We start from the raw sequence: 21,866 nt of genomic DNA on the forward strand, positions 1-21,866 counted from the left end.
TATGACGTTGCACGCTCAGCATGGCATGAGCTGGAGGGAAATTTGGAAACTGCGTTCATGAGCCCGCCTTCGGCCACCACCACCTCCCGGGGAGGGCGACGCAAGGCTGTCGTCGGACACTGTACTAGCCTCCGCGAGCATCTTCGGAGCGGTTGACCGATCCCTGTGAGCGCACGATTTCCACTGCGGCCACTTGGCCCGTCTATGCGATGACGCTCAGATGCGTGGGCTATGGTGTAATTCCGCCTACAAGTTCCGTCGCCAATGCCGCGGAACGAGATCATCTTCCGAGGTACTCCACTGTATGCGGATCATAGTGCACGCGCATAACTGGTGGTCCAGTGTATTACCTAGGCGGATACGGGTGGTACTAAGTATGCATACAGTTTCAAAGGGATCAACGTACCAGAAGCAAACATATGCAGCTGGAGAAGCACGCGAGCGAATGCTTGGATTGTTTCGCCTAGATCTCTATGTCAACGCGGCCCGGTGCGAAGTCTCGAGTCTGCTGCGGCGTACCTCGTCGCGAGACGTGTCCTGTCGCCCCAGCAGCGCACCACGATGCGTAGAACTGCGGAAGACATAGTACGCAGCAGGAGACATATGCAGCTCTTGCTACCGCGAAGGAGGCCGCGCTGCGCCGCAGGTCCCGACGTACTACACAGATGCGCAGTGCTGCAACTTCGACTTGGCCGTACAGTCGGCCACTTCGGAGTGACGGCTTGCCGCGGGCTCATCTACGTTGGTACTAGGTGGGGCTGCCCGCTGTTCACCGTGATGGCACGGCTGGGCGTACTATATCTTCCGCTTGCGAGCCTAAGACCTGGGATGTGTAGCGGGCTGGAGCGAGCGCACAGCGAAGAGCTGGATGACTTATTGTCCTTGAATCGCAGCGTCGGATGCATTGGCTGGTAAACCTGGCCGACCCTGCATATCGTGTCCTCTGTCCAATCGCAACTGGCCAGAAGACACGCACCTAACGCTGAACGTCCAGACCTGTCGGTTAGCATTTCCCGCCCATTGCCCGACATCACATAACAGACGTACTCACCAAGTGGAAAAGCACCGAGCTGCCGCTTGGCACCTCGTTTTAGTATGACAGCCGTGTGCACCGAGTAAATGGTGGCGCTGTCAAAGGCAGACTGTGCGGGGTCGACGACCTCGGAGCTCCACGTACGTCCTCAGGCCTCAGGCCACAGAGTCAGAGGTCGATGATCTAGACGCTGTCGGGGCTGAGCTGTCCACGATGGCACCGCCTATACCGCGTCGGGCGTCGGAGGAGCGAGGCATTTCAAGCTGGTGCCGGCATCACTGGATGCTCCAGAATCCAAGTCGAGCTGGCACACTCGAGCCTGTATGGTCCTGCGGCGAGGGATCGAGGGATCAGTACCTGCGACAACGGCAATCCAGCCACACGCTCCTGTGGTGCTGTCAGCGTTATACTAATAGCTGCATCGCGCCATGGAATCAGGACGCACCATGACTCGTTCACGTAACTTGCCAGGGCCCGAGACTTGTGCGCAATTCCGAACTCGAGCCTCCGGAGCGCGCGCATGTGGTACGGGACTGACTCGGAGTTGCAAAGGATATTCTTGGTCCGGTACAGCGCTGCCAGTGTGGGTGCACTGGTTCGGCGCCGAGCGCTGCTCCATGGAGCCATGCCGAGAGGACGCGCATGCATTATGTGTTTGACACGTATTCCAGTACTGGGCTGGCCTGGTCTGGCTGGGCGAAATGAAGTGATCAGTCGGGCGTTCGGTCCGTATGTCGTGCTGCGACCCCCACACCGTGATGGCAGGAACCCAAAACATCGCCGTTTGTGAACGGATGGGATGAGCACGGAACCCGTTTGGGAACGATATACAGACGACGACCGAGTCATATTTCCATGCGTGTTCTAGTACAACAGGATGTACGGCTCGTGATACATGCGAAGACAGCGGGGGATTGTGCGACAGTGAAAGCTCGGAACATTACAACCTACACACCCAGTCGATCACCACACACACTACCAAAATAAGAGCGGACCATAAGGTATCGTACAGAGAAGACCGAAGAGAATAAGATAAAACCAGGGTCGGCGGATTATCGGTCGCGCGAGGCCGACGTCGTACTCCGCTCAGAGCTGGTGTTCCGTTTCGGAGTGTCGTCCGCGCGGTCTGCGTGCGAGGTGAGTAGCAGCGAGTTTATCGCCATCGACTCGCGCGAGCGGGGCGACCCGCCGCTACTTTGCGCGGACGACGCGGAGGAGTAGGGCGACAGGGGGAGGTCGTGCGCCGAGGTGGCGTCATGGGACGACGAGCCGTGGACGCGCGACTCGTATGGGGAGGGAGGCGAGCGGGAGGTGCGGCGCCGTTTGCGCGGCTGCTGGCTCGAGGACGGCGACGCCACCCTCCGGTCCCGCGCGTCGTTTGCGGACGAGCCCGAGTCGGTGCGGTGGCGCACCTGCTGTGGCTGTTCGCGGTGCAACTGCTGCGGGATGTGCGCGTGCGGCGAGTGGTGGTAGGAGGCGGGGGGCGATGGGAAGTGGTGGGCATGCGAATAGGGATGGGAGTGGTGCGCGTCGGGGACGTGAAGGGGGATCACAGGCTGGACTTGTTGTGAATGCGGCGCGTGATACATGTCGAGCATTGTGCGATGTAATGTCGCGATAGAGGCAAGACGCTGGAAAGACGGCCGCTATCAGTACTTGTGGACAGGTACGCTTCGCACGGCAAGCGGACTAACTTGGTCTTCAGAACTCTTGGCGTTTAGCATGGCGAGGAGCATCTCTCTGTCGCCGTCGCCTCTGGCTTTGTATGCCTCCAGGATCTCGCGCAGACTGGGCGGTGGCGGCTGCGAAACGGGAAGCATGTGAGACCGGGCCGTGTGGTGGTTGCAATGCGCGACTGACCTGTTCCAAAACACGCCAAGAGGAGGCGAGTGCGGTCTTCATGTTGGCCTCGAGCTGGCGGTGGTGGTAGTAGTGGGGGAAGGCGGGCTCTGGGGAGAAGGCTGGGTGCGGCGGAGACGGGAGGATGCTCATGGGGGGGCTTGGATGGGACGGCGATGGTGCGTAGAGTGGAGAGCTGCGTATTTGAGCAAAGCCAAGTCGATGGACTATCTTTGACTCTCCCTGTCCGACTGTCCACAGAGTAATTTTAGCGTGCCAAGACTTGCTCGGAACCCATCCCACCGCAGGTCTCCCGCCGCGCGACCCCGGTGTGCTCGGTCCCCGCGTCTGCCCCAGCGGTGCGCGCGCGGGTTGGGGGGTCGTCCATGGGGTGTGTTGCGTGGGCAGCGGGGCGCGACGCGGACAGGCGGGGGCTTGAGGGCGGTGGCGGGAGGAGGAGGAGGAGTGCAGTGGTGGCGTCTGCCGAAAATAAGCATCGGTGTTGGTACTATTCTTACACCTCTTTGGCTTGGCACGCCCAAAACAGCAACTGATAACTTGTCGCGGCACTATCGTCAATATATTCGAGCCTATTTTTGTGTTGCTTCGGGTTCGTGCTCCTGTGCGCCGCTGGGGCCGTCGTCTGCCTCGCCCTTCGCGCCCTCTTCATCACCCCCAGCACCGACTTATCCGAACGCGCGGTCGACATGTGCTCCCCCCATCTCCTCCCGGACACCTCATGATTCTCAGTCGCATCATACGAACCCACATCAGCCCCCTGCGTGCTCCAGAATTAGTGCTGTTACTGCCAAGGCGAGCCAAGTGCTCTCAGCCTCCGCTATATCTTCCGCGTTTCCCCGTACAACGACATTCATATCCTGCCCTCCCACGCGTCTGTCTTGCCTTTTGGCTTGCAGAACATGCACGTCCGCACCCTGTATATCTCACGTGTCGAGAATAGGCCTGCCGCCTGGCCTCTATATAGCCTCGATAATAATGCGAATATACCGCGGCGCGCCCAGCCAGACCGGGCAGCGACGGGGTTCCTCCGACCGCGCTCGCTGTGACCGACTTCGGGGCATGGCAGCTCCTGTTGCTGCGGGGCATGCATCATGCGCACGCATATTCACGTACTCTGTCCATCCTCGTTCCTCCTGATGAGCTCATCGACGGCGATCCGGCGCACATCTGCTTCATCCCGATCGCGCCCATAACTGTCACAGCCTGTCACACTTTCCCACCACATGACCGACGCGACGCGCGGGGCCTGTTCCGCGCCACACCGCCCCTCAACACGGCACCGCGTCTTGACTCCTCCCTCTTCCACGCTTGCCACATATAAAGCTGCTCTCCATTCGCGTCTTCCTCACACATACATGCTATTCAACACGAAGATGAGCCTCGACGTAACCCACGAAGTATTGTGCTTGCTGCCCGATTTTCGCTCGCTCTCAGCCGCCATCATGGTCTCCAAGAGCTTCTACGATGCATTCCAGTCCCATCCCAAATCCGTCGTCCACGCTGTCGCGGCCAATGCTGCAGGGCCAGCGCTGCCATATGCTGCCCGAGCAGCGCACTATGCGCACAAGTGCTCTTGGACGGATGCCCGCTCCCCTGACGACGTTCCGGACGAAGAGCATTTCCGAGGCCTTGGGTGGGACCTAACTAGGAATATGGCAGCATCTATCGAGGGCTATGTACAAGCTGTACACACCCTTGAGGACTTCTACAGCCAGAGGTATGTTTCCCCTCATCCCCTGTATGTCAAAGTGTGCCCATACCCGTCCTCTCCAGACTTAAGGATCGTACATCGTCTACCAGCGTGCTTGACGCCACCGAGTCGCATCGCTTCGCCCGAGCGATCTACCGGTACATCTTGTGCTACAACATCATCTGTAGTGGGGGCTTCTTCAAGGACAAAGACGACGACAAGTCTGATACCAGTGAGGATGACGAGGACGAGGATGAAGACGAAGATGAAGACGAGGAAGAGACCGAGCGGGAACAGATCCGCGCTGGGCTTGTCGAATTTCTCAAGTCCATACCCTCCGAGGAGCTACTTGAACTCATAGATTTATGCGTATTCGCCTCGGAGACGCGCAGTTGGCAACTCAATGCTTGGTGCCACATAGGCCTTGCATACGGTGCGCCGCACGTTTCGTTCTGACAGGACACGACGTAACGTTTGACAAAGGCGGCATGAATACCACGCCTATCGACGTGATGGTTCTGGCACGTCGATTTGAGCAACGCACGGAAATTGACCGTTTTGAAGAGCGCATGGCCGACAAGTTTGACCCAATGTCCTACGCGGCGTGCGAAATCTTGCGTGCCCGCAAATTCCCCGACGAGCGTTTAGTCCCAGGGGAACCTCAAAGGGCCATCCTCGCGTCTGTGCACGGCGACCAAGACACTTGTAAATTGATATGCTTATGTCCCCCATGTTCTTCGCTAATCCCACCTAGGCTCGCGCTGCTCCACCAAATACGGCTTACAGCTTTTTGGCACACCGAGTACGTCTATCGTTTGTGAATGCGTGGGCATAGTGGCTAAAATACCAATAGACATGGACATGCTGGCGGGAAATATGTCGATCATACAGAGGGCCCATACACTCCCCGGTCTCCTGGCTAGAAACGCGGACGAGACGCGTGCCTTCACACAACATATGAGGGATATTCAACACACCGTCACCGACAGTGTCCTTGTCGGCCAGTTGATGGACTTGGACTTGGAAGGCGAGGACGCCGACACTGCTCATTGGTCCAAGGACGAGTGGTACTGCTTAACATGTATCGGAGATCTGTTTAGACAGCGCCTGATGCCATGGTGGCGTGAAGAGCGACGGAGATGTGAGCTATATATCAGCGTCATTGGCCGCAGTAACTCACCTAGTCTTTTCATTAGGCGGCACGCTCCCTCAGGACGACTGCTGGTACGCCTACCCGCGAACCAAGACCCCAGTACGCATTGATTAACACATTTCACTCGTAGGTATGGATATAACTGCCGCACGATGACGCACCGCTCTAGTCACGCAACGAAGCTCAACGTGAGTGTGGACGTGCCTGTCGTAGTCGTTGGAAAAACTCATCTTCTATCCCCCTAGCACCTGTGCAAACCTACTGGTGGAGATACGCCCAACCGTCCGCCGAATCTAGCGGCCGTTGGTCCCGCAGTGTGAACCTTGGACATGTCTGAGTTCTACGATGATTGCCCTGTCGCCTCTGGGCCCAAAGGTGACTCGATACCCCAGTCCAATGGTACTTGATCTGTCTTCTTCCCTTCGTCTAATTATACAACGGTGATCTGGGCACGTCGGACCTCAGCGAAGGTGTTGTGTATGATTACTATAGCTCCGTAGCAGTATCGGACGAGTCACTGTCCCCAACATAGTATTTCGATTCTATGAAACACTATCGGACGTATACATCTATCTGCCACTTCAATGTACTGCTGTGTCTTCTTCGAACCTGTTGGTCATTGTCATGGCCAGGTCGGAGGTATCGAAGGTCTGCGCCAGTTTTCCAGTGACTCCGGGTAGACATCATGCTCGCCATCCAGGGCAGATGGGCGTCTCTTCGATCCGGAGCGCCCTGTGCCAGAACGAATTGTGCAGGCGCGCGAGTCCTTGCGCTCTCTCCCCGACACCGACACAGTGCTCCTCGACGGAGCAACCCCATCCAACAAACCGCACATACTTGATGTAACACGACACCATGATACACGCGGTACTCATCTGTGCGCGCGCCCACCCCTCCCACCCCCGTCCCGCTGCTCACGCTCACGCCCGCCCGCAGTCAACACCTCGGGCGTGCCCCGGCTGACGAAGTTCTACTCGCCGATCGAGCACTCCGCGCAGACCCTCGTCGAGCGCATCTACGCGCTCGTGTCCTCGCGCCAGCCCGGGCTCTGCAACTTCCTCGACGCGCCCGAGCTCGAGCCGTTCCTCACGCCCAAGGGCGGCGCCCCGGGCGAGAAGCTGCGCGTCGTGTACCGCAGCTACGCGACGCTGCACTTCGTGTTCGTCGTCGACGTCGCGGAGAGCGAGCTCGGCATCCTCGATCTCATACAGGTGCGCTGCGTTGCGGTCTTTCTGGGTGGTGTGATCGCATGCGCCAGAGTTGGATGCTGAACGGGCCGCGGGGGCAGGTCTTCGTGGAGTCCCTGGACAGTGCGTTCGAGAACGTGTGCGAGCTCGATTTGGTCTTCCATTTTGACGAGGTACGTCCAGCCACTTGCCATGGGCCAGGAGGCCGCTTTCTGCGGTCTAGCGAGCCACCACGCTGTGGCTAGTTGTGATCGCGCTCATACATACCCGCCCGCAGGCGCACCACATCCTCTCCGAAATCATACAAGGCGGTCTCGTACTCGAGACGAACGTGAGCGAGATCGACCGCGCAGGCAAGTGTCCTTCCCCTGTCCTTCCCCGCACTTCTCCACTACGTAGTACCCACGCTCGCACTTCTAACGCGCCCCGCAGTGCAAGAAGCCGCGCGCGCACGCAAGGAGTCCTTCGCCTCCGCGAACCCGCTTTCCCTCGGGGGCGGCGGGACTGTCGGGTCGCGCAGTGCCGGTGCCCTGCAGACGCCGCTGGGCTGGCTCGCGGGCAGGCTCACGGGCGTCGGTGCACGCTAGTGGCCCAGCGGCTCGGACGTGGGATATAATACAGACCGGGTCGAGCGGGCGAGACGAGCCCGGGGGCGCGCGCTGTGTGCTCGAGTGCCTGGCTCCGAGTCCGGGGCACCGTACACGCCCGATAAGGGTATGGCGGGGCCAAATCCAAGGCATGGAACTGGAGCAGCGTCGGTAGTGCGTGGTAATACCTTGGCAAGGGAACCGTGTGCGTATGTGCGCCTACCGGTGAACCGGCAGATTGTCTGTAGACATGGGGGTGTACTGGTGATGTGATGGTGCTCGTCTTCGATACCGTGTACATGCAGGATATGTTAAGAATGGCACACACGCCTCGTACGGCACGGAGCTGGTCGTTAACGTGAAATAGGAGTGGGTAGGGGGGCGCGGCGCTCCGAGTCCGCATCGTTCTTACCAGGCTGCCATAGGCAAGGGGCTCATGAAAGTGCACGCGGGACAGTCACGGCGCAGGCGTTAGCAGGGTCAACGTCCCTTGGTAAAGCACACGAATCAGATCCGGAATGAATGGTGACCTGCCTGCACAACTTACTCTTCTTTTTCTTCTTCCCGCCACCGGGCGGACCTCTGGCAGGCGGTTCTTGAGGCGTAGGTGCGTTGGAAGGGCCCTTCGGAGTCGTGCCCCTCGGAACGGGTGCCGGTGTCATAGAAGACCGTCCTGCAGTGGCAGTAGCAGGCGTTTCCGGGACGGATTCCTCAGATGGAGCCGCAGGAAGCTGGAAGGATTCATGCGCGTGAAAGGCCGTCGTACGCATGGCGTTGAAGAGCAGCATGTTGTTCTGCTGCCGCTTCGCATCGGCGGGACCCGCGGGGAGCCCACGCTCCGACGAGAGATCCTCGGGTACTTCTGCGGCAGGCACGGGCTCACCCTCGGCAGCGGCACGCTTCTTGCTCGCCGCGGCGTCAGTCGCGGGCGGTTCCACGATCGGCCACACAAAGCCTGTGCGGGGCGTGTACGTGGGCCTATGAGAGCGCAAGGTGTCGAGGGATTTTTGGAGCGAATGCAGCGAGGTGAGCTGGACAGGAGGTGAGGCGAATCGAACATTCGGCCGAATCGCGTGGACGTACGAGCCTGTTGGAAATCAAGGTGTACACGTCCGGTGATTGGTAGATGCGGTGGTTGAGAATAAAGTAGACAGCGAGGGGGCGGACTGCAGCGCCGATGGTCTCAGAACGGTGGGGGTGGGAGAGGGCGACTCACCTGGCGACTCACCTTCGTGGGGTGAGAGACGCTCTCGCTTGTGTATTATAAACAGCGAGGGCGGCTCGGCATGCACGAGAGCAAACTCGATGCCGGTGAAGCGTCTGAGAACCGACATGACGCATGAGGGCCGCAGCACGGGACGGGGGAAGGCCGCTTCTTACCTGAGTTCCTCCGCTTCATTGACGAGCGGGAGGCCGGTGTGCATGGTCTGCATCCGCAGGACCTGGTTATTGCTCTGCTTGTCGTAGAACATTGATGTGGTGAAATAGTCGAACGCGTTCTCCGCAGTGAGCGGGCCATGTGCCTGCGAGACCCGGTGTGAATAAGTCGGGTAGGCGCAAGACGGCCTGGGACGAACGGACCAGTATCCACTCGTGCCAGATGAAAAAGCGGTGGCTGTAGTCGTCAGGCGGATGGAGGTCGACGTCCATGATGTGCTTGGGGTGCTTGGAGGAGTGCGGTCGAGGAGGAGGTGGTGGTAGGAGACAGAGCCGGCGGAGTGGCTAAGACGCGATTGGCGGGAGGGCGCGCGGGACTGGCGGCGCGTCTCACAGTGACGGCAACTTTCCCAGTACGCCCAGCCGGGTTCGCCATAGCAAGCAACCCGTTCTCAAATATCCGCCCGTCCCAATCCCTCGTCCATACCACATCCCCGGTCCTCTCCTCTTCAAGTACCGCCCCAAGCCGCCATGCACACGCTATTCCCCGCCCCGCCCGATGTCCCTCCTCGCCCACCCAGAGCGCGCCGCCGTCTATGGCGCACCCGCACCCGACGCGCTCTCCTGGCGTGCTCGTCTCACGCGTAGCTGGCGCACTGTCTTTCGCCATGTATCGAAACACGTAGGCGTGGGCATCATCTGCTCCGTCGCCTACTTCGATCCGTGAGCGCACCGTCCATCGCTAAACGCGTCCATGTGCTGATATAGCGCGCAGAGGTAACTGGAGCGTCGATCTCCAGGCCGGCTCCCTGTTTGGCTACAGGCCGATGCTATTTGTCGTGCTCATGGCCGGACTTGGTGCGATGGTTCTCCAGGTGAATACCCACTCGACCGGGTCCCAGCCCAGTCTGACGTCCGGACCCAGTCTCTAGCCTTCAAGCTAGGCTGCGTTACTGGTCGAGGTGCGCAGTATATCGGGACGCATCCCACCATTGGCGTAACGCTAATGCCCTGTCCAGATTTGGCCTCGCACTGTCGCCTTCTTCTCTACGACCGCCCTAAACATAAGCGCCTTATTCGCTATGGCGTCCTATACCCACTCTACGTGCTCTCCGAGGTGGCGATAGTGAGCACTGACCTGGCGGAACTGCTCGGGTCCGCCATAGGTCTTTGCCTGATATTCCCGTCAATTCCCCTTTGGGCGGCGGTTCTCATTACTGCCTCCGACGTGTTGATTTTCTTGATTCTCGGGGATCCTTCCCGTGGTCAAGGTCGCCCTGTAAAGATCTTCGAATACACCGTTATAGCGCTAGTGAGTGCGACTACAGAGCAATCGCCAGTCGACATTGACGAACGTCTGCACTGCAGGTTGCTGCTGTCTTTATCTGTTTCCTCGTGCTCCTCGCAAGAGTGGGCCCAAATTGGGGACAGACGTTTTTGGGGTTCATCCCCGATAGCGGTTTATTCCAGACACAGCCTGATGCCCTGTACACTGGTCAGTGAACTTCTCAGCTTCTCGAGTTTCAGTTTTTGAATAGCTCATTGTCCTTCCCTTCTAGCTGTCGGGATCCTGGGTGCTACCGTAATGCCGCACGCCCTGTTCCTCGGGTCGTACCTTGCCACGCAGGACCGTATTGCCCCAGCGCCGGTACTTCCAACCCCCGTGTCCGCCGCCCCCACCGACCTGAGGACCAAAGTCCGGACCTGGTTCTCATCCATCTTCACCATCTCTCGCGCCGAACGTATCGCAGCGTCGCGAGACTATCGCGACAAGTATGACCGTCGTAATAACGAGCTCAGCTTTGTTCGCGCACATCTGTCCCACGGCCTCGTAGATGTGATTGTGAGCCTGTTGGCTGTTGCTGTGCCAATAAATTCCGCGTACGCTCCCTCCCCGCGCTCCGAGTAGCCCAAATGACCTGACTATCTCCCCATAGCATCCTCGTCATTGCTGCGGCGGTCTTCTTCGACAAAGATGGCTCATCAGCATCCACGCCCCCTGCCGGCCTCTTCGACGCGCACGATCTGATCAAGGCGCACATTGGAACAGGTAAGGTCCTCTCGCTGCGTCTTCTGCACCATTGCATCCGGCTTTTTGACTGATCGAATCACGTCCCCTAGCCGCGGCATTCATTTTCGCACTCGCACTGCTCTGCGCAGGCCAAACGGCAAGCATTACAGCCACACTTGCAGGCCAGATTGTCTCCGAGGGCTTCATCGAATGGCGCGTGTCGGTGAGTCCGCCTCCTACTGCGTCCGCCCCTCGGACCAAACCTGGACCGGGTGCTGAATGTACATTGCTCCCTCCGCACGTCATGTTGTCCAGCCGTTCCTCCGGCGCATTATCACCCGGCTCATCGGGCTGATCCCCTCCGTCGTCGTCGCGATAGCTGTCGGAAAACGGGGCATCGACACGCTGCTGGTCGCGTCGCAGGTCGCGCTCGCGATAGTGCTCCCATTCGTCGCCGCACCTCTCATCCTCCTCACCTCATCAAAAGCGGTGATGTCCGTGCGCCGTCCATTACCGGACGTACGAACCCCCGCCGCCGACGAGCTGTCGCTAGGCACGACGGGCACGCAGACACAGCCCGAGCTTCTTCTGTCAGACGGGTCCTCGGATCGCATCGAGGAGATTCCGCATACGCCAGAAGAGGACGCGCTTCCGTGCTCCCTGGACGACGAGAAGGCGGGCGCGGTGGCGGTGACGGAAAAGGAGGTCGGGGCGCAGCGGACACAGGACGTGGCGGAGGACGCGTCGGTGTCGGCGCTCGACGAGGACGGGTACATCTCGTTCGCGAACCACTGGGCCGTGACCGCGATTTCGACCGTCATCTTCCTCATCATCCTCGCCGCGAACGTGTACGCGATCGTGATGCTCGCGCTGGGCAAGGCGGGATGAGGGGCCCGTCCTACTGCATACCCGCTAGCGCTCTACGTAGACGTCGTCGTGACTCGTCTGTTCAGCGGCGGTGGAAGTTCCGAAGAAGATGGGAGACGGACGCATGCATAATTTATCTCTCCGACTCGGACCTTGCTGTGCCTCACAGAGCTAAACAATGATCCGCATCCACAAATTGAAACTTACGCGCGGTGCGACCGAGGAAGAGGGCTCTTCGATCGAGCTCGTAGGGGGCGGCATAGGTTGAACACCGGATTGGTCCCGATGTCTGCACACCTGGGTCGACTGCGGTCTGCCCGGTGCCAGACGCCCTGTCAAGGAGCCATGTGGGCGCTGTGCATTTGGTTCTCCGCGCGCCGAGCATGTGCCCCGAGGCCCAGCTTCCCCATCCGAACCGCACCAAGCCGTGTTCTTGTCATGAGTAGATAGTAATGTCCACATTCGTTGCGACGAGTTACAAGTACGGAGATATCGACGAAGCGTCCAGGGTATATAGTAGTACAACATTGTGGCATTGTTAGACAGGGCTGACCGCTGCGACGAGCATCGCGGCAAGCATCGTCCAGAGCGAGCCCGAGGTCAGAAGCGCAGCATTGGGCTGCGTCGCAGTCGGATCGGCCGCAGAACTGCCAGTGCCAGAGGCTCCGCCGGTCGTGGCGGTGGTCTGCACCGCGCCGGCTGAAAGCGAGTTGTTGCCCATGATCTGCGCGAACATCTGGAAGGCCGCCGCGCCGACGGGAAGCGAGCCGTGGGTGTACGCCGGGACCTCGTGGCCGCTGCACGCGAGCCGTCAGCATCGCTCGTGGGGTGCGAATATGGTGGTGGTGTGCTAAGCGGGGTACTCACGCGCCGAATATGCGGACGTAGGAGAACGTGCCCGCGTTCTTGTAGAGGCCGCTCACTTCGTTGTTGACGGTGAAGTTGGCGAACTCTTGCTTGGCGTAGTCGGCGGTGAATTTCGTCTGCAGGGCGTCGACCTGTGACACGGTGTGGTCAGCGAGCTGAGGTCGGCCGTGATTTTCGCACTACGCGTACCATGGCCTCCACGCCGTGGAAGTTCAGAATATAATCCTGCGACCGGGGATTAGTCAAAGTAGGTCATACCACATAACATAACCAACAGAGAAGGCGTACCGCGTCGCCGTCGTAGATAACAGTTCGCACGCCGGCGTCGATGACCTTCTCGAGCAAAGGCCGCGAGGTACGCATCCAGTCTCCGGTGTCCGCAAAGTTGAAATAGATGTCGTCGCTGCTCATCACCCATGTGGACTCGGCGCCGATCGTCTTCATCAGCGACGTGTTCGTGAGGTACTTCGTGATATCCGGCGGGTAGAGATCCACGACACCGCTCAGAATGTAATACGGGTCGTGGGGGCCAAGTACGGCCGACAAGATTTCGGCGTTGCAAAACTGCTGCGCGTTCGAGCAGACGTCGTCGGTGCCTCCATCGTTGCACTTGGTGATCTAGGTAGGCTTGGTGAGGTATTGACCGATGGTAGTGGAGGTTCGATACATACCTGGTCCTTGCACCCGCCTGTACTGTTCCAGGATAGAGTAGCTCGTTGTATGGTGTCATTGGAGACCAACGGATGGTAGCTGTAGGGATAAGATGAGCGGCGAGATTTCTCCGTACCTACCTCCAGACTTACGGGTTCGAGGCCGCATAGGACAGGTATCCGGGGTACTGCGCGAGAGGATCCTATAGAACACAGCAGTGTGTCAGCCGCTAGGTATTTTCGCCGACAAATAACGTACGGTGAGACCGTCGCCAATGCCTAGATATTGAAGGTTGATGGCGGTGCCGTTAACAGTGCCGTTGGCGATGCCCGCATTTTGGTCCAAAATGTAACTATTGAGCGGGGGATTCAGATGTTCCGCTCCCGGAGAGCACACGAATTAATCAAGCTTACGCAGCAATTGTAGGGCCATAGTGGCCTCCATAGCTATATCACATCTGGTCAGAGGGGCTGTGCGCTGATGATCACGGGGAGACCCTGCGCACGACTCTGTCCAGAGAGCAAATTCCGCTTTCTTGTACTTGGAGAACTTGTCATCGGCAAAGAACATCTGGAGGAACTAAAGTTCGGGGGCGCGTCAGCACGTGCGGGGCGGTGGCTCATTGCTCCGGGAGGAACTCGAGGGGCATGCGGACTTGGAACGGATGCACACCTTCCAAACGTCTTCTGCCGCCTGTATAGAAGTGCCGACCTTCGTCTCGCCATGGGAAAACCCTGTGCCCACAGGCTGGTCGAGGTACAACCTGAGAAAGAAGGGGTGGTGTCAACGTTTCATCGGACGTGAGGGCAGAGGGCGACCCCCGATGTCGGGTGGAGTCTGCGCGCACATGTTGGAGACGTTGTTCCACGAGTAAGGGTTGAGCGTGACGGCAGAGCTGTCGTTGGTAATCCTACACGGTCCGTTCTCCTGGAACAACCCAATCATGGACGAGCTGCCCGGCTGTCGGAGGAAGTTGGGTTAGTGCTTCCCACAGCGTCAGGGTCCAGCTACCGAGGGTGATACGCACTCCGCCATTGAGCCATATTGTCAGAGGCGCTGAGTCTGAGTTGTTCCGGGCCTCGAAGAACCAGAACCTAGATCACGAGAAGCGAGCGGGAAGGCCACGCCTTGTCAGCACAATGGAGAAGAAAGATACGCGCATGCGGATGTGGCATATAAAAATTAGCTTGATGCGCGCAGATAGAGATGCTTACCAAAGGCTCTGGTTGGCGGTGAGGTCGCCGTACCCAGAGGCCTGGGAGACCCCGGGAGTGGTCTCGCAGACCCCGCTATTCTCGACGATGCGAAGCTTTCCGGGGGTGGTGTTGACAGCAGTGGTGTTGCCGTCGGTAGCGGCCAAAACAGCGCCATGAAGCAGTGCGCGTGTGGAGGGGTCCGCCTGTCCCCCAATCACGCCGTTGTACACAGGAACCTGTCCGGCAAGAACCTGGGCAGCGGCGGCCGCGAGGATGGCCACAAGGGGAGCCCAAGTGGGCGCGCGGAGCCTGGTGGCCATGGCGGCGGGGTCTGAACGGGTGAGAAGAATAAAGAAAGAAGGTACAGTAGAATGTAGAGGGCGCCCTGGGAGATATGCGTGCGCGTGGGCGCAGCAGAGGTCGGAGCGGACTTGGATGCTGGCGGTGGACGAAATCGAACTTAGAGTTGGCGGGGGCAAGGGCGGGGTCTGTCCATCACACAGCTGTGATGGCTATGCTGCTGATGGGCCCTGCCTATTCCAGCGCCCGATCGATCACCACTCTGTGCTAGTCCCGCTAAGTATAGTGTACAGTAACACTAACATGAACGTGTAGCCCAGCTCAGTCCAGAGTATCCGCGTTCTACTCCCGTTCTGATATATTCTGTATTCCCACCGCCCGCGCGATGATCACGCATCCCCTCTATGTCCGCTGAGCCATCAGCCTCCGTTGCCAGCTTGCGCTTCCGACGGCCCACGGGCCCTACACTGACTCGACTCCGTCCCGTGCGCAGCGCCCGCCGCCGGCTTTGACATGCAGTGCTCGATTCCCCCCCGCAGCTGCCCAAACAGCACCGACTTCAACCCAGCGGCCTTTCGCACCCGGCTTCTCACCACACAAAGTATCCCGCGCCACGCGCCCTTCGAGCCAGATCACACCCAGCGCGCGACGCTGGCGGCCTTTCCCCGCCCGGATACTCTCCAGTTGCTTCAATGGGGGAAGATAGAGCCGTGGCCCATCGCCTCGTGCCGCCCCGCATCGGATTCTGTTCAGCCACAGCTCATGTGAGGGCCCGCTATGGCTTCGCGACGCCGATGAGCTGCACATTGCGTGTGTTTCACACTCATTACTGTTCTACCCAGCGCCGACCCCGAGCCAAGCGACGGCAGCGCGGCACTCTGAACTCTGTCCATCGAGGCCCGTGGAGCTGGGGCTGCAATGATGTTGCATAGCACGCCCAAACACTCCCGTTCCTGAAGCTTCGTTGCACTCGGTCCGCCCGATGCCACGTCAGGGGCTCTTCCGGAAACCCCACGTCCCGGCCAGCTCGGAGGGTCCGATGCGTCTCGGACGGAGCCAAACGAATGTGGTCCTCTCGCTCTGCACACGGCTCAGCGCGATTCCCGCGAGGCTCGAGGGTGTACGTACGCGCGTGCCGCACCCATTCCATTGCTCGTCTTCTCTATTGGCCGCCTTGCCGCAGCCGCACACCTCCCACCCAGCGGCCATGTGGTGGTGGCATGGTGACGCGCTGGCTGCAATGTCGGGCCACTGACGTCGGTGGGAGAGTCCGCTTCGTGCGGGATTCCCGGATACTAGCACCCTTCTTCCAGCAGTAGGACTCCATGGAAACGAGCTGTCCAACGCAAAGTGTCCCGTCGCCGAACAAGGGAGGCTACAAATCAAGCGTATCAGCATTCGTTCCTACCTTCTTTGACGGTACAACAACTTGCGAACGACAGAAGGCGGATGCAGAAATGCTCACCCGGCGAGGTGTACGCACACGGACCATGCTTGTTGTTGGCTTCCCCGGGCTGCAATACCCCTGACGCCCTGGCGTTGGCCCCGTGTGCGCCCGTTCGCGCCCATCTGACTGCAGAGCGTCTCGAACGGTTTCTTGACAGATTCCGGCTCCAAGCGGCCAAGGGTCCGTGTGCATACTCTGGCACTTACGTTGGACAATGGGGCCCAGCCTTCCTGTGGCACGAGAAGCAGACGACATATCCGTGATTTCGAGTGGATGGGAGCAATGCGCTAATTCTTACCTGAACGATCCAGGCGATGACTGTCGGGGCGCACCGCACGCTTCGTATAACGCATGTGATGAACTTTCCGAACTGCGGGTGCATCTTGTTAGGTTCCGAGCACGCCGAATTCGACGTCGCTACCGCCGACGAGAAGGGCGATAGAAATCTCCGCATCTCGAGTGGGTCGTAGCTGGGAATTTTATGGTCGGCGGATTCCTGCATTGTCACTTACCTACGTAACGGCAGTGATGCGGAGAGCAGACCATCACCATCTACGTGTCTTCTGAGCTCTTTGTTCTCATGCGTAGTGGGCCCAATGGGGTGCGTCGGGGGCTGGCTGCATCCAGAACAAAGAGAGCGAGAGGGACGGGGCGTCCGATTAATTCCGCAGTCTCCCCGAGGTCGAGGAACGTACATATAAGAGTGCTAAACTGCGCGCTGCGGCTGGTGCGGGCGCAGCTGCAGCATGGCTTGACCGCAAGACGTCGAAGAGAACGCTGCGGAGTGGGGGACGCGGAGTCCGGAGCCCGCTTGCGGGCACGCTAGCAGGGAAGAGGAAGCCGGCCGACGTCGACGTCGATATTGATCGTCCTAGATTGCCGGGGGGCGACGTCGCCCGCCATCAAGGAATGGGGGCCGCAGCCGCCGCTGCGCCCTGACAGAATTGGCCACAGGGCCGACATTGCATCCGCTGTGTGGTAGCAATAAGCTCTGTGCCACATCGCGAAGTGCATTGCAGCTGGCCTCCGGGAGATCTAGACGACCGGTCAGCTGCACGAGGTATCGTTTGCTTCATCGGTGAGTTGCGCCAGAAGAGAAGTTCAGGAGATGATGGTGCGCACCCATCGGACTGGTATTCTGTATGCAACGTGATGGAGGTATCGTCACAAGCGTGGACCAGGGCGGGTCCCTTGGAGATACCTCAGAGTATTTTGACAGATGGCGATGGAGTTGTGATCGGTATATCCCCTGCGCACGAGATAGGAATGAGATCAGTAAAGGATCCGCGGTGAAGGCTGTCCGGCTTGATGGAGGACAGATCGAGGCAGCAGCTGTGCCGTGCAGCAGGAGCGCAGCATCCGGACAACATGCGTAGCGGCATGCGGCTACAATATTGGCAGGGGCGAGCACAAACGACGCGTACGGGTGTGCGCGGGTGTGTTTCCGGGCATGCGTGCTTGGCTTCGGGGATGAGCTCCGTGACCAAGCTGGGTATGATCCTCCCTTGGGTCGACGCGAAGAAGCCGGTGAACCCCTGTTGCTCGGAAGAGTGAAGCGGGCGGTGGGGGGCCCCAGACATAGCCGTAAGAGGCGTGCGAGTGCAACGTGATTCCGAAACACGACGGACGCAGAGGGGTGCGACATAACCGCCATGGTGCCCGTGCACGGTTTGGGCCGTAGCTTGTGGAAAATAGGTTCAAGGTAAATGGAGAGGGCGGATTGAGAGACGAAGACAATATTCCGATCAGTCGCGGAGCTTTGGGGAACGCAGGTTTGGTAAGGGAGGGGGAGGGATTAGTAAGTTGATGAGGGCGATAGAGAAATCTGGGATGGGGGACAACGATCACAATTAAGGCTAAAGCAGCGAGGGAAGGGTGGAGGCGGGGCGGGAGAGAGCGTTTGGGCGGCCGAAACGGGCAACTCGCGGGCGACCGGCGCGGCGGGGGCTGTGCCAGCGGGCTGGGCTGGAGGAGGAGGGAGGACGGGCGACGGTGGGCGCAAGGCGCGGCACCTTGATTGGGAGCGCACCGTCTGGCAGAGAAGCTGATGGCGGTGATTTGGTATGATTCGCGGAGAACAGGCAAAGGCAAGCTACGAGCTGATGCTCCCCCCATGGCCCATCGGGCGCACGATCTCGCTCTCTCTCCGCTCCCAGACGGCGGACCGCTCGCCTGATAGAACCCTCAAACTCTGGCGCGGCCTGTCACGCTCACGGGGGAGGGCAGAGTGGATCCAGCGTCTCTCGGTGAGTCACCGCCAGTCCAGGGCGGCCCCGCCGGGCTGATAGCATTGTTGGTTTGCGTCACTCCGGAGGGTGCTCCGACCGAGTGCCAATGGGCCGGGGGTGGTTGGGCAGGATTGAGTTGCATTTCCTGGGGCACTGGCGATGGAATCAGCGCATGCAGTAGCAAACATGGTGGTGGAGGGAGACCGCAGGGATGGGGTACGGATGCCGCGTTGGCGAGCGGGCCCGGAAAGGAAACTGTATTGGTTAGGAGGAGCGGCAGGGCCTCGGCAAGAGACGGCACAGCATTGGCGGGGTGGGAACGAAGGCGACGTGTGCCTTTTCCGCAGCACTCCTCCCTTTTCCTCTCCACCATCTCCCTCCCTGCCTCTCGCTGCCTCCCTCCGCCTGCCTTCATATACGCCCCCTCCGCAGTTATAAACATCCCTCTTTCTTGCCATGTCCGACCCAACTTTCGCCCAGTTCTATCCCCAGTCCGCTGCCTTCGAGCCTGCCGCCTACCACAAGGTTGAATCCGCAGCCCCCCCTACCATAGCACTCGACAGCGGCGAGAACCAGAAGCAGTCCTTCGACTTCTTCAGCTACAGCCAAGCCGGCTTAGACGTCGTCGCCCCTCACCCTGACCAGTTCGAACTCGAGCTCGACAACTCCCTCGCGGCCTTCGACGCAGAGCTGAGTCTCCTCCCTGTCGACACCGCCGATTTTTCCTTCTATCGCCCGGCTACGCCTGTCTTCGGTCCTCCCTCCTCCTTCACCGTCTCGTCTGAGTCGGTGTCGGGTTATGATTCTGTCTACAACGACAGTATCTCCAGCCGTTCTGAAAGCTACTACAACTTCAACGCCCAGGCCCAGTCTCCCACGAACAACTACCCCTCGAGCGTCTACTCCCTCACCCAAGAGCAACTCGACATGGACTTCCAGCGCATGGGCATGCCCGAGGACCCCAACTCCTTCGGGGCCCTCCCGTCTTCCCCCTCCATCCGTAGCTCGCCCGGCAGCGTGCCCAACATCTCGCAGTACTCTCCCCCCTACTCCTCCCCCCGCGGTTCCTTTTCAGACTACGAGCCTGCGCAGCCGCAGCAGGTCCGGCTCGGTACTTCTGCTGCGTCCGACTACTATCCGCAGGCGCAGGTGCAGATCAACAAGTACACCGGTGCGCGGATGGTTCACCAGCAGCACTCCCGCTCGAACTCCAGTGTCTCGCCGCAGTTGTCCGGCGTGTCGCACCCCTCCCTCGCCGCGCAACGGACGAAGATCGACATGCACGAGGACCCGAAGAGGAAGTACCAGTGCCCTACGTGCCCCCGAGGTAAATAATCACGCGCTATCGTTCTGATGTTACCGGTTGCTAAGCTACCTCTCCTAGCCTTCGCTCGCGCCTACAACCTTAAGACGCACATCCAGACCCATGACCCCAACCGCCTTAAGCCCTACGCCTGTCACCACAAGTCTTGCGGCCGCTCGTTCAGCCGGAAGCACGATCTCACGCGGCACATGGTTTCCATCCACCGCACCGAGTCGGTCGCGTCCCTCACGTCGAGCTCCGGCCACTCTATCGGCGTTGACGGCGGCCATCGCTCCTGGTGCGAGCAGTGCGGCCGTAGCTGGGTCGGCAAGGGCAAGGAGAAGGGCTGCGAGTGCGACGACGTCAAGTAAACGACATGTTCGCCTCTGATTGTTTCGCTTCCTACGGTTTGCGTACGTACATTTTTGGTGCCTATCTTATTTTTCTTCCGATGCTTATTATTCTCTGTAGCGCTAGGCAACAATCACGTCCGTCTAGCGGTGTAGAGATTCCGTTCATGTTCCCAACCTCGTTTGGCTCTGGTATGCTCTACATCGCGACGACGATGATGCTCGGCACGCGTTTGTGTATCCCGCCTGGGTCTCAGTTCCTTCCATGTCCCGTTGCTAGGTGTACAAGCGCTGTCGAATGTCCCCCATCCGCTCTGCCTTTCTTTCGAGCTTCTTGATTGATTGTGTGGTACCCCCTATGCACCCCCCCTCATATGGCGTCGTCGTGTTGTTCCTCGCTCGATTTTTTATCCTCGCTCTATCTACTCTCATACGTACCCTCCTCCCCCGTTAGTCCTGTCTTGTATACGTCGCTCGTTATTATAAATGTATACTTCCCGTCCGTACTCGCCGATAGCGATGGTTTCGACTACCTCGTACGATCTCTTACGTTCACACGATTTGGAAATTGTCCCGAGTTATTTATATTGTTACTACGCAGACATGAATATAGACCTGTGCTGCAGAATTTTTGGACCGTTCAATGCGCGCAGATGTGCGCGGAGGGTCGACCTTCGAAGTTCGAAGCTCCATTTGGCCATGGGCGGGGTGCTGCGCCGGGTAACTTCGCCCCAGACCACCCACTGGCGCACACACCATGGATCGACAGGAACGGCGACGACGGTGAGCCGAACTTCCCCTCCGTTGATCCGCGCGCATTGCACTCCACGTCCTAACATAATCTCTCGCAGGACGCCTTGCACATCACCTCGGCCGCGCCCAGTAACCAGAAGCTCGTATCGCCGGGCTTCGACGGCGTTCTGAGTCGCGATTACAACATATCTACTGTCGAGTTCACTAAATCGTACGTCCGCCCCATCCGCTACATCAGACCTATCCCCCATGTCTTACCCCTCATCGGACTGCCATAATACGTCTCCGAATGGGCCCACCGCTGCGCGATCCCACTCGCGGCGCGCGACCTGTGGGTCCATGTGGGCGGGCCCGGAAGCGCCCGGCGACGCGCATGGTCCAGCCGCCACGGCCCTGCGAACGCGGACGGACGCCGGAGCCGGGCACCATACGGTGCACGGGCGCGGATCCGTGATAGCACGCCGGCTCTCTGCCACCGTAGTGGGCGGCGAGCGTGCTTGCGCGGCACTGCCAGGTTATAATGCACCCGGGCTGATCGCCGGTGCGTGTTCTGGGATCGACTCGCGTTGTGGGCGCGGCGCGGCGCGCGGTGGGCTGGCGGGCCCAGTGCGTAGGCTCCGCCGCCTCGAGGCGGGCGTGTAGTGTGCTTTGACAGGCTTCGCTGCTTTGGTCTTCGGTTTATGGGGTGTATGGGGGCTGCCACCGCACGTCGTACGTTTGGGGAACACGCTTGGGTGGACGGGCTTCTGCGCGTTCGTGGCGTGCTGTGGCAGGTTTCTCCGTGGGTGTGGTGTGACGGAGGTGGCAGGATGCGGTCTTCTCCGTGGGGACGTCTTCCGAAGGAGGTTGAGAAAAATCCAGTCTGTATCCACAGTATGTCTTGCGTGGGTCTCAGCGCACGCGATGTTGTTCGCTCGAAAAGCTCCGAGTACTGCAGCGAGACTATCACTTGTGGTCAATGTCAATTAGTAGGCTAAGGTACGCTGGGGAAGAATGTCCCACCCTG

The 21,866-nt window shown here is 59.5% G+C and overlaps 8 protein-coding genes across 8 annotated transcripts; 4 read left to right on the forward strand and 4 right to left on the reverse strand.

The window, feature by feature from the left end:
• Positions 1-1,876: 1,876 nt before the first annotated feature.
• On the reverse strand, positions 1,877-3,025 carry TRAVEDRAFT_68327 (uncharacterized protein; the record flags this gene model as incomplete). Its single annotated transcript, XM_008034767.1, has 3 exons — positions 1,877-2,664; positions 2,728-2,835; positions 2,894-3,025. 3 exons carry the CDS (start codon positions 3,023-3,025, stop codon positions 2,086-2,088), a joined length of 819 nt encoding a protein of 272 aa, XP_008032958.1. The 3' UTR covers positions 1,877-2,085.
• Positions 3,026-4,279: 1,254 nt separating this feature from the next.
• TRAVEDRAFT_68328 (uncharacterized protein) lies at positions 4,280-6,056 on the forward strand (the record flags this gene model as incomplete). Its single annotated transcript, XM_008034768.1, has 8 exons — positions 4,280-4,610; positions 4,667-5,016; positions 5,067-5,288; positions 5,338-5,385; positions 5,437-5,724; positions 5,780-5,807; positions 5,867-5,924; positions 5,982-6,056. The coding sequence occupies exons 1-8, from the start codon at positions 4,336-4,338 to the stop codon at positions 6,054-6,056; spliced, it is 1,344 nt and encodes a 447-aa protein (XP_008032959.1). The 5' UTR covers positions 4,280-4,335.
• A 535-nt stretch (positions 6,057-6,591) lies between these two features.
• Positions 6,592-7,510, forward strand: TRAVEDRAFT_33320 (Adaptor protein complex sigma subunit; the record flags this gene model as incomplete). The annotated part of the gene is made up of 5 exons (XM_008033791.1): positions 6,592-6,613; positions 6,673-6,947; positions 7,025-7,096; positions 7,201-7,276; positions 7,356-7,510. 5 exons carry the CDS (start codon positions 6,592-6,594, stop codon positions 7,508-7,510), a joined length of 600 nt encoding a protein of 199 aa, XP_008031982.1.
• A 434-nt stretch (positions 7,511-7,944) lies between these two features.
• Positions 7,945-9,160, reverse strand: TRAVEDRAFT_112093 (MED6-domain-containing protein; the record flags this gene model as incomplete). The annotated part of the gene is made up of 5 exons (XM_008034769.1): positions 7,945-8,541; positions 8,594-8,676; positions 8,739-8,830; positions 8,891-9,033; positions 9,092-9,160. The coding sequence occupies 5 exons, from the start codon at positions 9,158-9,160 to the stop codon at positions 7,945-7,947; spliced, it is 984 nt and encodes a 327-aa protein (XP_008032960.1).
• Positions 9,161-9,455: 295 nt separating this feature from the next.
• TRAVEDRAFT_139478 (Nramp-domain-containing protein) lies at positions 9,456-11,977 on the forward strand. Its single transcript, XM_008034770.1, has 9 exons — positions 9,456-9,610; positions 9,663-9,762; positions 9,813-9,849; positions 9,907-10,199; positions 10,256-10,382; positions 10,447-10,768; positions 10,825-10,937; positions 11,009-11,121; positions 11,214-11,977. Exons 2-9 carry the CDS (start codon positions 9,715-9,717, stop codon positions 11,784-11,786), a joined length of 1,626 nt encoding a protein of 541 aa, XP_008032961.1. The 5' UTR covers positions 9,456-9,610; positions 9,663-9,714; the 3' UTR covers positions 11,787-11,977.
• A 230-nt stretch (positions 11,978-12,207) lies between these two features.
• On the reverse strand, positions 12,208-14,901 carry TRAVEDRAFT_158939 (alpha/beta-hydrolase). Its single transcript, XM_008034771.1, has 13 exons — positions 14,498-14,901; positions 14,311-14,377; positions 14,131-14,243; positions 13,956-14,046; positions 13,789-13,862; positions 13,697-13,729; positions 13,542-13,635; positions 13,436-13,485; positions 13,304-13,382; positions 12,921-13,250; positions 12,822-12,857; positions 12,633-12,763; positions 12,208-12,562 (listed from the first exon to the last, which is right to left on the reverse strand). Exons 1-13 carry the CDS (start codon positions 14,797-14,799, stop codon positions 12,304-12,306), a joined length of 1,659 nt encoding a protein of 552 aa, XP_008032962.1. The 5' UTR covers positions 14,800-14,901; the 3' UTR covers positions 12,208-12,303.
• Positions 14,902-15,311: 410 nt separating this feature from the next.
• Positions 15,312-16,856, reverse strand: TRAVEDRAFT_55448 (uncharacterized protein). Its single transcript, XM_008034194.1, has 5 exons — positions 16,739-16,856; positions 16,525-16,596; positions 16,245-16,456; positions 15,908-16,154; positions 15,312-15,859 (listed from the first exon to the last, which is right to left on the reverse strand). The coding sequence occupies exons 1-4, from the start codon at positions 16,776-16,778 to the stop codon at positions 15,942-15,944; spliced, it is 537 nt and encodes a 178-aa protein (XP_008032385.1). The 5' UTR covers positions 16,779-16,856; the 3' UTR covers positions 15,312-15,859; positions 15,908-15,941.
• Positions 16,857-18,829: 1,973 nt separating this feature from the next.
• TRAVEDRAFT_158942 (uncharacterized protein) lies at positions 18,830-20,681 on the forward strand. Its single transcript, XM_008034772.1, has 2 exons — positions 18,830-19,781; positions 19,839-20,681. The coding sequence occupies exons 1-2, from the start codon at positions 18,911-18,913 to the stop codon at positions 20,126-20,128; spliced, it is 1,161 nt and encodes a 386-aa protein (XP_008032963.1). The 5' UTR covers positions 18,830-18,910; the 3' UTR covers positions 20,129-20,681.
• The last annotated feature ends 1,185 nt before the right edge of the window (positions 20,682-21,866 follow it).

Source organism: Trametes versicolor (genome assembly GCF_000271585.1).
Source record: "Trametes versicolor FP-101664 SS1 unplaced genomic scaffold TRAVEscaffold_1, whole genome shotgun sequence".
NCBI lineage: Eukaryota > Fungi > Basidiomycota > Agaricomycetes > Polyporales > Polyporaceae > Trametes > Trametes versicolor.

Excerpts from the sequence above, each read along its gene's own strand:
- TRAVEDRAFT_139478 (XM_008034770.1), top strand. The coding sequence starts at position 9,715 with ATGCTATTTGTCGTGCTCATGGCCGGACTTGGTGCGATGGTTCTCCAG. Across the intron at positions 10,383-10,446 it reads GCCTGATGCCCTGTACACTG|CTGTCGGGATCCTGGGTGCT; the intron begins GTCAGTGAACTT and ends CTTCCCTTCTAG. Across the intron at positions 10,769-10,824 it reads GCTGTGCCAATAAATTCCGC|CATCCTCGTCATTGCTGCGG; the intron begins GTACGCTCCCTC and ends ATCTCCCCATAG.
- TRAVEDRAFT_158942 (XM_008034772.1), top strand. The coding sequence starts at position 18,911 with ATGTCCGACCCAACTTTCGCCCAGTTCTATCCCCAGTCCGCTGCCTTC. Across the intron at positions 19,782-19,838 it reads GTGCCCTACGTGCCCCCGAG|CCTTCGCTCGCGCCTACAAC; the intron begins GTAAATAATCAC and ends TACCTCTCCTAG.
- TRAVEDRAFT_55448 (XM_008034194.1), bottom strand. The coding sequence starts at position 16,778 with ATGGTGATGGTCTGCTCTCCGCATCACTGCCGTTACGTAG. Across the intron at positions 16,597-16,738 it reads GCATCACTGCCGTTACGTAG|TTCGGAAAGTTCATCACATG; the intron begins GTAAGTGACAAT and ends ATGCACCCGCAG. Across the intron at positions 16,457-16,524 it reads TCATCGCCTGGATCGTTCAG|GAAGGCTGGGCCCCATTGTC; the intron begins GTAAGAATTAGC and ends CTCGTGCCACAG.
- TRAVEDRAFT_158939 (XM_008034771.1), bottom strand. The coding sequence starts at position 14,799 with ATGGCCACCAGGCTCCGCGCGCCCACTTGGGCTCCCCTTGTGGCCATC. Across the intron at positions 13,863-13,955 it reads CGGCAGAAGACGTTTGGAAG|TTCCTCCAGATGTTCTTTGC; the intron begins GTGTGCATCCGT and ends CCCGAACTTTAG. Across the intron at positions 13,730-13,788 it reads TTTGCTCTCTGGACAGAGTC|CTATGGAGGCCACTATGGCC; the intron begins GTGCGCAGGGTC and ends GATGTGATATAG.